The sequence below is a fragment of the Pomacea canaliculata genome, linkage group LG11 (assembly GCF_003073045.1).
Source record: "Pomacea canaliculata isolate SZHN2017 linkage group LG11, ASM307304v1, whole genome shotgun sequence".
NCBI lineage: Eukaryota > Metazoa > Mollusca > Gastropoda > Architaenioglossa > Ampullariidae > Pomacea > Pomacea canaliculata.
Window position 1 is genome coordinate 23665476 of NC_037600.1, and position 19308 is coordinate 23684783.

A 19308-nucleotide genomic window follows, 5' to 3' on the forward strand; every position below is an offset into this window, starting at 1 on the left:
GGGCAGAGATTTTTTATGTCTCCAGCAAAAAATTGTTATTCGTAACTTAAGATTCTAGGATTTCTGATAGCACAAATGATTTGTTGATATTGTAAAATCTTAATTCTCTTCTCTTACAGCATTATTTCCCTCATCGTCAAAGAACGTGTCGTCCTCCAAGTCTTCTCCAACTATTTCCATTTTTAATTCTCGAGGAAAATCCGTGACAGTCGATGTCAACATCATCATCACCTTCATCTTCGTCTGACAGTTTACTGACATCTGGTGGTGTCACACAGACAGTAGCTGCCGAGTATTCTTCATCGCACTGTTCATGAAACGTTTTCACTTCCTCCAGGGAAATACACTTTCTTGGTATGTTTCAGTACACAAATAAGATAAATAAGACTATAAATTATGTTAGATCAACACATTGTAAACAATCATCATCCCAATGTCCTATTAACAGGACGATGTGACATGACATGATATTACCTTTGTATTCGTGTGATTGGAATGAACTGTAGTAAAACGGACACGTGTATTGCGTACTGACATGACATGAGTCTCTGTGTCTACACACAATCACTACACCTGTAGACGCTGTCACCTGTAGCCAATGTCACAAGTTGACTTCAAAGCCACAAATCACAAGCTGCCGCCGACACTGTACATGGCACATGACGAACTCCTCACAACGACTACAACAGTCAACTCACAGGCTCCTGGTATGTGGCCTGGTCACGTGACTGCTTCGGTACAACAGACAGAGGTCTGTGATTAACTGTCCTCTAGACAGAAGACTGGGATACAAGGGGTTAATATTTAAGCCGGTGAGACAGACACTCACCAGGTGGCGGGAGACTAGTAGACAGACATCCTTGTATACTTGACTGTGTGAGACTTGTTCAGTCTGTGTCTTGTGTCTTGTGTCTTATAAACATGTGTGTTGACAGCGCGTACACAACAACAGCTACTTAATAAATAAACATCATAAACAACGGGTGAGTGGCTCAAAGCTCAAGAGTGTTTAGTGACGATGAAGGTGAGATGGAGGAGGTTGTGGGAGGATGTGATGACAGTAGACCTGACATCTTGTCATCTCAATATCAATGTCAGTCTTCCACTGACTGTCACCACACGTGCATTTGATATCAAATGTTATTTACACGTCAACACTCGTACAGTGTTAGTTTATGTTGTGATACTCATTGTACACAGTGTATCTTACCGTGCTACTAGTGTCCTGTACACGTGACGTGTCATGTGACTTTCAGGTCCAGACACAGCCACACATCGTGTCCACCATTCGCCGAGTTTCTTTAACACGTGACTATTGACTTGCCACGGGGTCTTGGGGTCAGACAGGTGATCACAGCACAGACACACACCGGTGATGTCGGCGGGGTCAGTTGTTTTTAGACACCAACGCAGGTCCTTTGACAGAGTTTTGTGATATTAACAAAAAAAGTTTTCACTTGCAAATTAGCAAGTCACTCTAATGTTTTAACATAAAACATGAAGATATGGATTACAGTGGACTCTCACTACATTTCACCAGTATCCAGCTACAAACTATGTTTGTGCAGATTATACCTTACCAGCTTGGTCTGCACAGGTCAGTTAAATCCTTAGCCCCAACTCTTTCTCTCTTTACCCTCCTGAAGATGTGCTAACGGCACACAGTAAGTTTTTATCTTCCTTCGATCTTTTCTGAGTTAATGACTGGATGCTGTGAAAACTTCTCTCTGCTGATATTTCATTGAAAAGCCGCTACTTATCTAACTGCGAATTTCCAGGTAGCAGCGATTTAAGAGTTCTCTGGTTTTAGTTTCTGTAACATGATTTTTTTTTACATGGTGGGGTTGTTAGCCCTATCACAACCTATTTTACCTCTAGGTGAGGTGTCCACCTTAGTCGCCTCTTACGACATGCCTGGCTGGATGGCAGGGACCCTATTCTTACAATGCTTGCTAGGCAAGCATACCCCGGGGTCCCACAGGGGCAGATGGAATAACAGCAGAGATGTTGAAAGCAGATATAAATGTGACAGCTCCCAAGCTGACGGAAATCTTCAGGCAAATTTGGGAATCAGGGCAGGTCCCTGTTGCGTGGAACACAGGGCTCATCTTCAAGTTACCCAAGAAAGGAGATCTTAGAGACTGCAATAATTGGAGGGGCATAACACTTCTTTCCCTCACCAGCAAGGTCTTCAGCAAGATTGTTTTGTCAAGACTGACGGCAACTCTTGAGAAAGACCTCCGACCACAGCAAGCCGGATTTCGCCCTGGGCGATCCTGCTCTGAACACATCTTCATTCTGCGACAGATTCTGGAGCAGAGCAGCAAATGAAACACACCGATGTACATCAATTTCATCGACCTGGAGAAGGCTTTTGACAGCATCCACCACGAATCCTTATGGACGATCCTGAGGCATTACGGAGTCCCTGCAAAACTTGTTCAGGTCATTGCAATGCTGTACAGCGATTTCAAATCCCAGGTTGTCTGTGACACGGAGCTCACAGACCCCTTCAACGTCAGTACCGGGGTGAAGCAGGGCTGCATTCTGTCGCCGTTCCTCTTCATCCTGGCCATGGACTGGATCATGAAGACTTCCACCGACAGTGAGAGGAGAGGGATCAGATGGACCATGACTATGACAGCAACGACAGCGCTGGAAGACTTGGACTTTGCTGATGACATTGCCCTGCTGTCACACCGCCACCAAGACATGCAGGAAAAAACAAAAGCCTTTCAGAAACAGCTGGAAACCTTGGCTTGAAGGTCAGCACAAAGAAAACGAAAAGTATGAGAGTGAACGCCAGAGTCCAAGACAGCATCAAACTAAATGGAGAAGAGATTGAGGAAGTTGACAGTTTTCTCCTATCTTGGGTCCAAAATGTCAACACCGGGGATGCGGAGGTGGAGATTCGAGCCCGACTGGCGAAAGCCAGCCAGGCCTTCGCCTCACTCAGGAGCACATGGAAGGCAACAAACATCAGCCAGAAGATCAAGCTGAGAATCTTCAAGTCAAATGTGATCAGCACCCTCCTTTACGGATCACAATCATGGAAGATGACCAAAACCATCAGTAACAAGCTTGACGTCTTCCAAAACAGATGCCACAGGCGCATACTTAACATCTTTTGGCCAAACACCATCACCAACGAAGAACTCCACCGAAGAACTGAAACCGAGTCCATCACCACGCAGGTTCAACGAAGCCGTTGGCGATGGATTGGACATGTGCTCCGCCAGCAGACACCAGACCTCCCCACAGTCGCCCTACGATGGACTCCAGACGGCCGAAGAAAACGAGGCCGCCCAAAGGAAACTTGGAGAAGAACAGTGGAAAGGGAGATGAAAGGAAAGGTTTGGACATGGGGTCACCTGGAGACATGGGGTCACCTAGAGCGGGTTTCAGCCGATCGACATCGGTGGCGGACTCTGGTTGAGGCCTTATGTGCAACCTGATGCACGAAGAGGAATAGATAGATAGCGATTTAAGATGCTTATCGGCAAGAGATTAAAAAACTAGTTTATGCCCAATCGACTACACTAACCAGCTTTATTATCCAGATCGCAATGGAATATTTTTCTTTTTAATAGTAGGTGCAGTTTACAGCAAGTCAGGCGCCACTAACATCACTTTACTAGATTATGCAATGAAAACAACTATTGTCAAAGAAATGCACTTTTTGTACAATACTAAACATCATATTAAAACATTAATTAAAGCTGATCACAGCACAGACACACACCAGTGATGTCAGCGGGGTCTGTTGTTTTCAGACACCAACGCAGGTCCTTCGACAGAATTTTTTGATATAAAACAACTTTTCAAACAGGTCAACCAAAAAACAGGTCACTAAGTTTTTAACATACAAGAGATAAACCATGTATATTCTGGAACAACTTCTCTTGATCTGAAGTTATAAGAACCCTGTTGTTTGAAATGAGATGGTTTGTTTGTGTATATTTGAATGTAACTGTACATAAGATGCCAGTAACAGGTACAGATATGTGTATGCATAGATGGGTGTAAGTATAAAGAACATACCTGTATACATTTATAAACATATATAAATGTGTAAGAAAATATACCTGATGATCATATTATACTTAGGTTTAAATTCTTTGAAAATGTCAGTTTGCCTATAGATTGCTGTTAAACATACTGTGTTGTACTGTAAATAATGTAAATATCTCACACCTGTAAATGTAACATTTCAGTGATGAGTGTTGAATCAGATGTCTGCGTATTGTGCTTGGACATGAATGTGATTACGTGCTACACTACTCTGCCGTTTTCAATACCAAAAGAGCCGACAATTTATTGCTTAACAAACTAATGTGAATGCTGATGCTGCATGTTAACGGCAGCATCCCACTGAGAGCTACCCGGATCAGACGACACCACCGAGTCACCGCCATGTATCTGACTCTGTCCCGGCATACGGTCTGACTCCAGGGAATGATGGAAGACAATCTCGGAACTCCCACGAAAATTATCAAAAAGATGCAACAGTAACAGGGCCACCAAGGAGGTCAGAAAACACTGCCATGTCAAGCACGACGAGTGCAATGTCAGGTTAAATGGTCGTGACTGCAAATTGATAGTCGAGCAAGCAGTAAATTTTCACCTTCGACGCTGTCTGCGTTAATAACTGGATGTTATCAAACTTTCTCTATGATTTCCTGTATTTTAATGGGAAACCGCTATTTATCTAACCTAACAACCTATTCCCTGGTTACAGTGATTTAAGATCTTTATGGGCAAGAGACTAACAAACCCGTTTATGTCCACCAATTATACAAACCAACTTTATTATCCCGATCGGCCTAAAATGTTATTTTCTTTCTAGTCGTCTGTGCACATTACAGTTACGTCCGACGCCACTGACATCACTTTACTAAATTAAAAAACAGTATGAAAAGGAAAATTAAACAGTTATAAGTGAGATACATTGCATGTACAATATTCAACATAAAATGAAAACAGTCGAATTTATTCTTTTGAAAATAGTGAGTAGATTGTTTACCTCAGTGAGCTGTGAGTCATGAGAGATGGCCTGCTGTACCTGGTCAGTCGTGAGGTTAGGGAAGGCAATGGTCTTAGTGATGCGCAGACCGGGACAGACATCAGACACCAGGTGAGACAACATGGCCTCCGCCTTGTCCAGCTGTGACACGGCGTCTCTCAGCTTCTTCCTGATATTTTTATCAACATCCTCCTGTGACATTTTAAGGTCGTTTGTGATGTCACCAAAAGACATCACATTGCAGACGACAAGACCGTAATGTCGATGAATAAGAAGCACATCAAATTTTCCCTGTTTCCAGTTCTGTGGCAAGTCAGGAGGCAGGCTGGAGGCTCGGGGTAACTGGGCAGCCGCCACAGAAAAACAAGGTTCACTGAGATATTGTCCGAAGTGGAGTCGAGTGATTCCAACTAACACTTCTCCTGTCTTTTCTGACAAGTTTTGAAGACAAAAGAGAACTTGCCCCATGGCCGCGTCATGTCTGATATCACTGTCCTGGACAGCAACAGGTTGAGAAATAGAATCCTCAACAATTGCTGGTGGATTTGCCACTCGCTCGTTTAAATGTAAACCGTCTTCATCGCACTTTTCGTGTGTCTTGCCTGACGTCCGTAAAGATACAAACCAATCTACAAGACGCTTCAACATACCTCCCTTTTCAGGTTCTGATGGTAGTACCTGAACATCCTGACAAGCAACTTTTAGTCTGATCATCGGCACCTGGTTAAAATACACAGGAGGCAGGAAGTAGGCGCGAGACTCGAGGTCAGGGAACGCGGCCTCAACCCACTGGAGCCAGAATGTCTGAACTTCTTCTGCGAGTGTTGCCTGTACAAAGAGGACCTCAGTTTGTCTGACTGCTGTAACTTGATTTTAGTTTATTTTTACATCTTTTATACAGTTGCATTCGTTCGGTGTGTAGAAAAAAAGTTTATTTCAAATGATGTTCTTTTAAATGTCTAAGCGATTGGAAGATGGTATTACTTTATTCCGTCTGCGCGTGTTTACCGAAATATAATCCTCGTCAAATTTGTTAGTTTTCCGTTGTGTATTTTGGCTCTTTATCACTCTTATTGTTTTTTACTATTGTCATGAACCCGCCGGGTTCAAGCCAGGTCAACAGGGCCGAATTGGAGTAGGTAACTATAAGTGGGCGGGCTTAGTGGAAGCGGACAGTGGGGAAACCTTTCTGTCCGTTTTTACGACTTGACAGGGCACCGTGACTTATAGAGGAGATCGAGAACCAGGGTCGGGGGAGGCAGATGTAGTAGGTACGGGAATAGCGCAGTAGTCAGTGATCCCCTTAGTATTAGAACCATAGCGTCAGAGCCAGGTAGATGGGGTGACTAGTAGTCACGTGTTTTCTTAGTATATAGTTAGGGGTAGATGTTTAGTCGGGGCTTTTCCCTCTTGTTCCAACAGAGACGTCTGTCTCTGAGTTTTCAGACGCATGCAGCAGGTCTGCGACAGGGAAGCGCGTTCCGTGTAGAACGAACCGCTACCTGCTGGCACTTGCGGTCTGGTGGTAGAGTGGTGAGAGGTGCAACGACAAGCAAGGGCGTCTACAGTGTTACGTCAACAGGTGTGTACAGTCGGTCACACTTACCTCCACGTCGACAAGTGCGTACAGTCAATCGTACTTACCTCCACGTCAACGGGTGTGTACAGCCAGTCACACCTATCTTCTCGTCTGCCAGTGTGTACAGCCAGTCACACCCATCTTCACATCATCAGGCACGGAGACATGTACAGATACTGTCGTATGTACCAATTAGTTAACATCTAAAGTTTAGTCTACGCTCAAATTTGTGTCAACCTAAAATATTGCTTTTTTTCTTGTTTAATTATAATCTTTTACGTTGTACGCTGTTTTGTCAGTTGTGCTTGCGCACGCGGGCGAGTGGGACTGATAGTCTGTACGCGTGCGGACGTGTGAACGGGCGAATGAAAGTGTGAGGGTGAAAGAGGGCGAAGCGAGCCAGCCAGAGTGACCCCTTTCCCCTCGGGCGAGCGAGGTCCATCCCTCCACAGCCGCCTTCGGTTTCATCACAACTATATTTATTGTTATGCAGTACACCCTCTCATTGTTAGTTATTATCGCTGATTATCAGTTGTTATCATTCATTGTCACTGCTAGTCACTCTCTGTTCTGTTGATTTCAGCCTCTACTGTTTAGTGATGATGGCTGTTTGGAACTCTCTGATTGTATTGTAGTCACTACTGAACTAACCTGACTACCAGTCATCTGTCTGATGAACCTGATGACTGCCTCGATCTGAGATGGGACACCGCGGATGATGAGAATCTTCATACCTGGTACAGGTGAGGGGTTGGGGTCAAAGTGTAACTCAGCGCCTGTCTTCTTCTTGACCTCCTCCAGTGGACGCGCATTCACTGTAAACAAGATTATTTGTCATCTCTGCTTTTTCGGGACATCTTGAACTATAACTCTGACAGATGGTGTTAAAGTTATGTAGAATATATACGGTGAATTGTAAGTGGTTACTTGTGTTAATTGTAATACATTCTATGCAAAATATATCACTAGGTCTCAACTATGGCAAAGCCATGTGAACAGAAAACTTTCTCTTACCCATGAACTTGGAACAGATTACCTGTCAGTCACTGATCTTTGACCACCTTTAAGCCAAAACTCAAGACATCTTTTTATGAATGAAGACTTCCTTGTAACCCTGTTATGACCAGGAGAGTGCATATAGTGTGTCTGTAATTACTTCTTGTATGTGTGTGCATGACTGTTATAGCGAAGATGGTTTACTGGTTGTTTGTTATTCTCTTGAGTAAATCACTTCTATAAAGTACTCTCAATATATTATTGCAAATGTGCTGTATAAATGTTCAATGTAATTTTTAGTCTTTTTATCTCAATAATTGTGCGCATCATTACGATAATTATCTTAGTTATCTCCACTCTCTTTAATTTGCTGTTGAGGTGGTGAGAGGATGAACTGTCTTACAAACGAGGAGAGGACTTATCGTCTCGTGCAAGACCTACTCACATCGTTAAAGACAGACACGTGTGATGGACCTTAACCTCCGTGTTTATCCACGTGCTGCTCTAACGACCGTTACAAGTAATGGGACGAATAAATAAATAAAACTTTGCAAGTGCTCCAAATTCGTACATGGCAATTCTTAGCTTGTTTTGTGTCTCTTCGTTTTTTTCTGCGTCTTTCTGTTGTTCCTTGAGGAATACCACAAACTGAAAGTAGAATGTACCTGTATCCCTCAGTAGCGCGGCCTGTTCATCGGTCACGGCGTGCAGGTGAACTTTGACCCTGCCACCGCCTCTAGAAATTTCTCCTCCATCTCCTCTTTTCCGGGGCTTTCCCTGTGATGTTGGTTACACAGTTACAGGAGAACATCAGAGAATGAACACATTGTGCACCTCTAGTGAGGGTAAAATACATAAGAAGACATGGCAGAGTTATTATAGTTAATCTTTGAAACAGATACTTATATTTAATGATGATGTCTTGTATATTAATAGTAAATGGCTCATTCTGCTGTAACAGTGACACACCTAATGTTTTTCCACATCAAATCGCGCACTGAACACTCGTAAACATCAAAACCTGTTCTTACCTGCATAATAAAACACGCACACTCACACACCTACTTACACACACACACGCTAGTTAGTAATTTCTGCTAAACATATATAATTTACATTGTTTGTATAAAAGCTTAGGTTAAATAGCTTGACTGTTGCGCTCAGGTCATATTTTTTTTTATCCTTGTTACCTCCTCAGGAACAAGACAGTCACATGCGGAAGGAAGAAAAGCTGATTATTGTGTGTACAATGAACGATGACTGTTTGCAACATTCTCAATGACCACCATGACGTCACTGCTATGGTGTGCGACAGGCCACATACTGACTTGTGAACTTGATTAAAGAACATGTTTAACTTTGATACAAGGATTGACCTTCTTGACTTCGCCTCACCCCTCCCCTAATATCAGGTGTCTCCACCTTGTCTCACCTGTTGTGGAGCAGACGGCTGTTTATCAGACATGGTTGACAGTGCTCTCCCCTCAGCAGGACCAAGTGTCTCAGAGGAATCGTCTGTCGTCTGCGCCTTTTGTCTGGAGAGGAAATAGACTGGTGTGTCCACTCAGTGTAAGAATCTGGTTGTAACACAAGATAACACACGTGGTCGACAATAATTGTATTCATACATTAAGTATGCTAGATTATCCTCGGTGAGAGCGCCACCTTTAGAGGAAACTTAAGTGGATAAAAAGACTTGAGTGTTGAGTGTCGAGCAAATATTAAATACATACTCCTCATTTTTAAGAACTACCCCTCCTCCACTACATGTAAAAGTAATGGACATAAATTAACTTAGATTAACAAATACATGTTTTCTCTCAGTGTTTTAACTATGAACCACCTCTTTCCTTCAAAATCTTTTGGAATATCTTATATTTAACGCTGCTTCATGAGAATTTTATTGTCTAAAGTAAACAGTTCTCGCTGTCACGCAAATCACGAACTTTAAACAGCAATATCTCCAAGACTAATAAAGATAGAGACTCAGTTTTGGTTTTGTTTTCTTATCATTTGTTGTGTTTACATATAAAGATACGAATTTAATCGGAACACGGACGTTTCGCCGCCGGACGTTTCACCGCCGGACGTTTCGGCGCGGGGCACTTCATTTCGGCATTTCACACGGGACCTTTAGCCGAAGTCAAGTGTGGGACGCCCCTTAGCTCACACATTTCTCTCGCCATTGTATCAATGTTTTTTCTCAAAGCTGTTGCGCATAATCTGTGACAATCAAAGTGAACTGTCTGTGAAGTCTGTGTGTAAAATTTGTTTGAAATAAAGAATTATTGTGTAATCTAGTAGTTACTTTCATTCTTTGAGAAGTAAGTAAGCTCTCTCTCTCTCTCTGACATAATGCGGCGAAACGCCGGTCGGCAAAACGTCCGACTCCGAAACGTCCGGCGGTGAAACGTCCGCGGACGGCTTGAACATCTGTCACTAAAGCTTTACAAATTCACCTGCCTGTGTTGCATGGTAACTTCTCCCAAATGTGGAACAGCTGTTACACAATGTTCTACACGAAGGGGGAAAGTCACTATGCGCTTCACCCCAGGCCCTGGACCCGGTTGCATTGCTCGGGCGTAGCTAGTCCCCTGCTAGTCCCGACTAAACCCCCTTATACCCGACTAGCTAGTCTCCTCACTTACGCCGGTTGCACTGCTCTGGACTAGGCTCGCGACTAGCCACGTCCGAACTAGTAGCTACGGACTAAGGGTTTTACAAAAACCTTCACGGGCTTCCACCGCGAAACGAAATTTTCACGCGGGAGATCACTCTAATCTCGAAAATGTCAGATGCTAAAGTGAAAGACAAATTGAAAAATAAAACGTCTATGGATTAATAGTAACAGTCGCTGCAAATCAGACGTTGCTCTTGTCAACATTTCGAACGGACTGCAACTAAAAGAAGCAGCGGAAAGATGTGGTGAGGACGGTGTGTGCCCAGTCGTCGGCAGAACGATCAATGCATGAGGTAAATAAACAGTTTTAAGTTTTTTGCATGTAAACAACCACAAAAGTAATGCATAAAAATAGTTTTTTTGGATAGGTGGAATCAATTTGGAAAATAAAGTATCGCTCTGGCTGACACAGGTTGCAATTTGTTATTTTCAGGCAATGAAGAAATGCTTCGCGAGTGATAAACAATGTGCACAATGTAAAGCGGCCCTGTACAAAATGAAGTCCACAACCTCAGATTGCAGAGTAGATTGATGCAATCCTAAATTATGTTTGGGTTGCATAATCATGATATGTTTCAATAACATGTTACTCTCAGCTCTTGTTATTTAGTTCCTCTTTGTTTTCTGTATTTGAATTTATTCTTTGTTAGTACTGTTGTGTATTCTTTTATATGTTATTTGTTTTCCTGTTCCTCGTATGTTGTCCATGTTTGGTTCTTGTTCTTAAGAGCTAAGAGCATGCTCCTTAGGAGGGTATGTGCTTTACAAATTTTGCATTTATCATTATTAATCCAAGTTTCAATGGCGTTGAACACATCAATTACTAAAAAATATTTACGCACTCTGTTAATTGATCATTCTTCTCTGTTTATAGCCAATATCATGAATCATGGCAGTTTTTTAAACAACATTAATAGTTCTTAAATATTAATGTAATTTTTATTTTACTTTATATATTATTGTAATTAGTTGGAACTTACTAGCTGTAGTTCTTTTTTGTGTTGATTCATTAAACTTTTCAGTCTTAAGTCCTCATAGCTGAATGTGTATTAGATCATGTCACTATTAGTCAGCATTCATGTATCGGTTGATGAATTGAGTGCATGTCTGTTATGTCTGTTATGCTGCATGGAGGGTACCAACATTCTAACATGTTAAAATGCACATATTTTTTGAGGGAATAAAAAAAGAAAGTGCAAGAATCCTAAATTCTTGTCTTGAAAAAGGAGTTGACAAACGGGATATCTATAAAATCTTTTTTTTTTTTTTTTTTTTTTTGCAATCATTAAAAGTAAATTCTGCTGTACACTATGTATTGGTTTTCATTCTAGTCAGCAGCAAGCGAGGAATGTAATGTTACTGCTCTCTCCCCCTATTGAAATGAGCTCAGGACTATTCAATAACACTTCAAGTGCTCCCTCTCTACTTTATTCAGGTGATAACGAAAATTGTTCAGTTGAAAAAGTGAATCAAGGTACAAACATAATTATAATTCATGTACATCTGTTTTTTGCATATCATGTATTATAAATGAAATATTTTTCAGTACGCAATCTTGTAATTGCCATCTCAGACATGTCCAACAGTTTGTTGGGATGTCGCCAGTTTCAGTAACCATATGCTTTTATATGAATGAATTGTTAGTCCATTGCCCAACCCCTTTAACCTAGAGGACCAGTGAACCACTTTTGATCTCTCCAAAATGGGTGACCATAGTGCTCCTGTCGGCATATTTCTGGGGGTCATTGAGACAACCATGCCACTTGACCATGGCAAAGGGGTGGTCCAAAAGAGGGAAAAAAAACATGTGCACACTAAAATCTGTAATATACACCTGTAAACGCCAAGAACTACAGTATTTACATGTAGGCTCGAAAACCTACAATGTGTGCTTATTGAGCCACACAGATATTTAAAACTAAGACAAGACTATTTTCATTGAAAAAAGCTCTTTTACTGTAAAAAAATATTATAAAAAGAGAAAATTGCTTGAATTATCTGGCTTCATACAAATTTAAACCACTTTCTAGAAGCACATCTTTTTCCCAGTTGGTACCCTCTTCATTGTAAGCCCTGATAGGGAGAGTGTCACTAAGAATCATATGACTTCCATCATCTGGTCCCTGCTGCAACACTTGTGGAAATGAGAGTCCCTCTGTGCTGCAACATTCCAGAATCAGGGAAACATACACTGTATTAGTAATAATGAGTGAGGGTGGTGACCATACAGGAAAATCATAAGTTCCAGTAAGGAACATTTGAAGCTGTACCTGGGTAAAATAACTAGGTGTTGTGCTTAGTTTAAAGCTCCCACTGTTTGAAGATGTTCACCATCCAAAATCATCAGCACTTTTGTTTCTACCTTTCATGGTGATGGGACATTTGACCTCCACACATCCCTCCCCACAGTAATCACACCTTCCTATATTATTAACCAAATACAGGGTAATCATTATTTAAAACTAGTCCTGTGTCGCATATTTGAAACTCTTTATGAACTTTCACCAGGACATCTTTATACAAAAGCTTCTAAAATTACTGACAAGGCTGGCTGGTCTACATATATGACAAACACTGTTCAAGTTTGAGGCTGTTATTCATCCAGCCTTCATCTTAAACCTCTAGGAGGACTTATGCTGATCACAAGTTTTGCTTAATCTGATGAAAAAGACACGTCTGAATTTTAACTTTGAAATTCTGCGTAAAAATAAATTGTACTTTACCATCAAATATTAAAGCTCTAGGAGAATAATCTGTGAATAAGGGATTCTTGCTTTGTTCTTGCACTTAAGGCTTGTTGACCTCCATAAAGTTCAACATCATGATTATCATCATGCTCATCATACAGAATGCATACCATACTTGTGCAATACTATGCATGCCATGATGATAACTATAGCTCTCTTTGGACTGTACCTGCAAATAGGCAAAAAGGAATCGTATATTCTGCATCTTTATACAAATGACATGGGCACACAACAACTGCTTAACCTAGAAAATGATAGTAAAATTAATAACAAAACTGAACAGTATACATGAGAAAAAGCTTAGATGTAAGTGCATAAATATATGTTAATTTATTTCTTTAGGGTAGAAACATGGCTTGAAAGGTGTGTATGTGTTATACATGCAAAAGTTTTACTGAAAAGACACATGTGAACACATTCAAACATGCACATTACTTTCTGGTCTTTGTTATTTGTGCAAAATATAATATATTAATTTATTAACATATAAGACACTAACTTGAAAAAAAAACATAAGGCAGTTATTATAATTTTCTCTTCCTTCATGTGGACATAATATTCAAATATAATGTAAAAATATTGTTTCCAAAACTTATGACTCCAATATAATTTAGTATGACATACCTTGATGTTTCTTTAAAAGGCAAGGAAGGCGTGTTTTCAGCACACTGTTGCATCTTCAATTCTTTCTTGAGTTTATCCCCTGACTAATCAAGGATGTACTTCATAAGCTCTGTACAGCTTTGACTCGGTCAAAATACTGGTGTCATGACTATTTCCAGAATACTTAACAACACAGTTAATTATATTTATGCAACTATCCCAAACTAGCTGTACATTTATTGAATGATAACCTTTTTTATTTACAAATTCACTTTCGTGCTCAGACGGTCCCTGTATTTTTACATGGGTCTCATTTACGCACCCAAACGCTTGGAAATCCAGCGATTGCGTAAAATTATGATTTCTGCTTTTTTTTCATCCCTCTGGCTAGCTATTTGATTTATCTAGACGATTTGTAAAGAGCCTGAGAAACACGGTGAATTGTTCGAGAAACTGTCGACCTATGCGCGTTGATCGTATCTCCTGCAACTGAAAACATCTCGAAGAATAGAATCGAAAACGTGACTCCGAAGGCTCGCTTTCGCCGTATTTTGTTAAAGTTCACGATAACGATTAACAAGTTTAAGGTCCATTTTGTAAAAGTATATAACTTTCATCTACCAAAAACAAGTTTCACACTGTCGTCCTACGTTTCTTCTGTAAAATTTATAAACGAAAACCGAGTTGCTGTGGACGCTCCTCAGTTAGTCACTTGCTAGTCGGCAGCTACGCCAACCCCCTGGTTGGACTAAAGTTACACCCGAGCTGCGGACTAAAATTCGCCTAGTCGGGAGCAATGCAACGGTCGTAAATTTAGTCGGGTACTATACCCCTGCTACGTCCCGACTAAGGCCTTGCGCCCGAGCAATGCAACCGGGTCCTGGAAGCTACCCTGGGGTCACCGTGTCACATTTCTATTATTAGCTTGGCTAATGGCAGCTGAGCCGATGCGTGTAGATAAGGACTGACTAGAAAGCCGGCTGACAGTGATCAGCCATATCCAAATGACAAAGTGTAAATGAGTAAGCAGCCATATTATAGCAATAAAATGTCTCATGAATTATATTGTATTGCAGAGATGTAGATGACTGCAGAGTCCTCTAATAGCCGCAACTTCAAAGTCTCGGCGTTTAACTACACAGCTTTTTTTCTTTTGACAGAATTAATCTATTTGCGGATAACCATGAATATTTCTAAATAATTATACTTGACAGAATAATATTGTCTAATGCAAGTTTCTTTTAATATAACATTTTATTTCCGTGACATTATAACACTGCAGGCTACAGAAGCAAACTGCAGTCAATACAATCCTGTGTCAGCTGAACAAATTGCACACTATGATTCCTTCATTCACCATTACTTCCTTGTGTATACAAGTGGGGCCAGAGAGCTTAGATAAAGAGAGGCCACTCGTGACCGCAGAGGAAACTCGTCGGCTAGAGTTATCTTTCGTAACGTTATGCTGAAACGACATGGCACAAGCAAGCGAAGGCGATCGTCTGAGGCAAGGTGAACAATTTTGTTCTGCAATTAACTGTCAGATCGCCAGGTTTAAGTTAACTTCAAAAGAAAAAAGTTTCCACAATTTCCCAAAGGACGAAGAGAGGTTAGCTACAAATTTATTCTCAAATTACAATCCATAAGTGTACTGTAGTTGAGAGCAGTCTACTACAACGCGTTTGCTTGGTTTGTGTGGTTATTAAAACGACTTTACTGATTATACTGTGAAACTGTGTGATGAATTCTCACTTATCTGATTACAAACCTATTTAAATTTGTTATAATAATATCATTTACGGCATTCGTCACTGAGGTGAGGTGTTATAAAAATATTTGTTATTAATATATTGAAAAAATATTACAACAGGCGCAAAATATGGATGAACTTTACAAGAAGAAAAGATTTTGACCATCTTACACCATCTGATGTGTATGGAAAACGCTGCTGTCTTTGTTCTCATCATTTCGAGGAAAGTCAGTACAACTGTCCAACCCCCCAAAAAAAGTCTTGTCTGGAATGCTGTACCCACAGTTGTCTCCATTCCAAATCCACCATGCAAGGTTGACAACTTATGATTATTAGATAATAGTATATTCCAATATATATTACTAAGCCATATTTTACCATCATGGGCCTTTGTTTCTGTCATATTTTATTTTTTTAATTAACATTTTTCATGAGAGATCACTCTAACTGGCACATAAGGCTAATGAGGATCATAGCTTGCACTGCAAAAGGTCTGTTTGAATGTTTGTGTGTTTGTACAGATTCTACATATAGATTTATTGGATATTTTGGTTACTGTTAACTCCTTTAAAATATAATAATAGGTGCAAAATCTGTAAATCACATTTCAGTGTACCTGTATTTGTAGGTAACTTCTTCAAGAAAGCGACCAGTGGAGTATTAGAGTGTGCTTATTGTAAAAATATTGACCAGTCACTTCCTGGGAAAAAAGTTAAATCTAAGTTGATAAAAAGCATTGACTTATGTTGTCCACTTGGTGCGTGTGATCTGAAAGGAAGTGTGATTAATCTTTTTATCAACGTTCACCTTCATTTTTCTCTTAAAGATAGCTCGGTGTCCTTTTTTGAGAGAGGAACAAAAAGAAATCGAAAAATGTTGAAATTACATCATTTGTAGCTTTTAAGCTAAAGTAATTAAAATTGTTTTAGGACAGTGTGAAAGAAAATATTATAAATCTTTATTTAAAGTACATGTGTGAATGATCCCTTTTGAGTATCTGCTTGCTGTATATTTCTTAGTAAGCATAGCTGTTATCTTTAAATTGTCCACCAATGTTCTTACAATAAGGGATATGAATGTATATAAATATATACATTATTATTAATAGTAGTATTATGATTTGTTATTAATTATGATTATTATGATTTGTGTGAGAATTTATTGCCAATGCTTGTATGTAAACAGAAATCTCTATGTCGCAGTATGTGAGCAAGTCTTCTAAATGTGTCATGTTTATATTCATGTGTAAGTCTGTTTTTAACTGCTTTTCTCATATTCATAAATTCTCATGAATTAGATTTTTATGGATTTTAAATAAATGCAAATTTGTGCTCATTGATGTGCTGTTTGAATTTATAAAAGTTATCCTTTTTAAATATAGTCAGCTGTCATACTTGTATTAAAATCTCCCAAACTACCCTCCTCTAAGCAATTCCCATCAATAAAAGACACAAAAATCTGTTCTTAGATAAACGTCATTTCATATCGCAAACACCTAGACATTTACTCCAAAGATAAACACAGCTAGCGACGACTTTATTTAGTAGTGGTTGCTAGTAGCAACTGCGGCGTAGCACCCCATTTCGAAGGGACGCAACTCCGTCACTACTTTTCTTAACAAGTAATGATAAAGAAGGAGTGCACCCTCTCTATATCTAAGCTCTCTGGTAATACGTCCTGAGTATGCAAGGTAAGTGTACGTTTGTCTTTTTACAGTAGTCTAATATCACTGACATGGTCATGTGATTGCACTTTACCTTCCCTTTTTTTCTGGATCCCATGATTTGTCACTCACTGTGAAAAACTGAATTCCCCCTAGACTTAATCTGCCATTAGCGACCTTAGAAGATTGACAATCTTCCCCTCAACCAATAAGCAAAGTACAGTACCAGACGTTACTATCGACAACAACTAATTAATGTCCCAACACATCTCTGCCACAATTAAATGCATTCCCAACAGAACCTTCCAGCAGTCAAGAATCAAACATTGTCTAGACCTTCACACAATAAAACTTGTATACAGCCTATAGCCAGTGTCCAGGTTTACCATGTGGACAGCTCGCGGCCTCAGCCTGTGACAGGCCAACAACTTGTGGCACGTGATTGGAGGTTTCTGCAAAGATGTATGAGCAGTCTCTACATTTTACACAGATCGCCAGTTAACTTCCAAATGAAACAAGTAGGGTGGCGAGACAAGCCGCGAGTGTGGAGTGACGACTGTGATGCAAACCCCGGTAGATGGAAATTTTTCTGTTTGTAAAAATAAAGTAAAATTTCCAAAAACTTCATTCTAAAGTATCAACTCGAATATACTAGAGTTTGAATTGACGTGATCGTGACACCGGCACTCGCATGTAAAGTAAGGACTGTTGGATTTTATCCAACACTTCGCAGGGAGGAGCAACCGGCGTAGCTGCTGTGTGATTGTGTGTAATTCGGATTACATGAACTATTTTCACGAAACGGAATAAGATTACATGTATTGTAGGACTTCAGAAAGCTGTAAAACTTCGTGTAGTGATGCAGATGTATTGATAGCCACTGAAGAGCCTGTGTATAAGAACCAAGAGGAAAATGACTAAATGAATGGATCTTAAAAACCACCAATAAGACTAAGAAGTTATGCCTGCATAAAATAGAATATTATTTGACGAGGCGAACTGTTATTTGAGAGAGGGGTAGCTAGAAGAATATTTGTATTCCATGCTGTGTTATTTTGCCATCTAACGCACTGTTTTCCATATTAAATTTTGACAGGACTCGTAGAGACAAAATTACCTTCCCATATAAAAACGTAATTATTTATAGCTACTACGTTAACGTTAATTAACAACAATTAGTATTGCATTATACCAGGGTACTTATTTACACCCATGAAAAGACTAGCAGTATTATACACGTGAGTACAGTTATATCTCTGGTGACTTTACACAGTGCAGTGAAGCGTGGCGGCTGTGCCGTGTTAACGTTTGTAAGGGCGAGACTAACCACATACACAACTTTATCACATGACTACATCACCTTTACTAGTATAAAAAGTCCACCAACCTTTGTTCCACGGTGGAAAATAAATCAGAATTCAGCCATCGTGGTTTGTACTCTTAGACATGGTCAGACGTGCACAAGACACTGACAGTGAAGTCTGCTCCCTTAGAGACAACATAAACTTTCCCCGTCGTCAACATGGTCACGTGACACCTTACACAGAGCTTATTGTGTCATTGTAGCCACAACCTTTACAAATACGACAGTTGTGGAAACAGTTCTTTAGTGAGATTCAGTACAAGCAGTTGGATATTTCGTGTGTCGTATGTAACTGTATTCCCCTGACACTGTCTTAATGTATAATCTTAAGACAGCCTACTTGAGTACATTGAATTAACAACAAAGCCTGTATTAAGCTAAATATTTAGCCAGCATCAAACTAAATGTATCAAGCCAAAGTGCCAGCCGCCATAAACCTACATATTCTGCTCACATTGATCTACTCTTGTAGTAAACCCCATGCTTAGTTTATACCAAGCCTGACAGTCAGCCTCTCACATATTAACCTTCATCAAGTGAGGTGTTCAGTCTGTGAGTCCTCGTGTTCAAGTTGTGTTCAGTGTAATATCCATTCTGTGACAAGGTTGACTGACGCTACACACACCGGGTCAGTCGGGGTCACCTCCTGTAAAGACTGGTTACACAGCAACCACGGCCGCCAGGTAAAAATGCTGGTGGTGTTATTCATTTCTTCCTGTCAGAACTGACACAACGCGTGGCCTGTCAAAGAGGCTTGGTAGTGAAAACCTCTAAAGTCAAATGCTTTAGGTTCAGTTATAGATATTCATGAAAGGTAGACATAAAACGTAGTTGCAGTTGAAAACATTCACCTGTGATTTGTACCTTTGAACAGTATCAGTCCTTTAAGAAGCGAAACCATCAA

The 19308-nt window shown here is 40.3% G+C and overlaps 2 protein-coding genes across 3 annotated transcripts in view; one reads left to right on the top strand and one right to left on the bottom strand.

The window, feature by feature from the left end:
• The window catches only part of LOC112574793, a 453350-nt gene that overhangs the window by 297979 nt on the left and 136063 nt on the right, over window positions 1-19308 (top strand). The window lies entirely within an intron of this gene.
• On the bottom strand, window positions 951-18527 carry LOC112574803. Its single transcript, XM_025256112.1, has 6 exons — window positions 18429-18527; window positions 9031-9175; window positions 8264-8375; window positions 7254-7417; window positions 5024-5851; window positions 951-1416 (listed from the first exon to the last, which is right to left on the bottom strand). The coding sequence occupies exons 2-6, from the start codon at window positions 9061-9063 to the stop codon at window positions 1207-1209; spliced, it is 1347 nt and encodes a 448-aa protein (XP_025111897.1). The 5' UTR covers window positions 9064-9175; window positions 18429-18527; the 3' UTR covers window positions 951-1206.

What these genes read in the sequence shown, in the direction of transcription:
- LOC112574803 (XM_025256112.1), bottom strand. Translation starts at nt 9,063, where the DNA reads ATGTCTGATAAACAGCCGTCTGCTCCACAACAG. An exon ending in AGCCGTCTGCTCCACAACAG is followed by an intron (nt 8,376 to 9,030) that starts GTGAGACAAGGT and finishes CCAACATCACAG; the next exon opens with GGAAAGCCCCGGAAAAGAGG. An exon ending in CGCGCTACTGAGGGATACAG is followed by an intron (nt 7,418 to 8,263) that starts GTACATTCTACT and finishes TCTTGTTTACAG; the next exon opens with TGAATGCGCGTCCACTGGAG.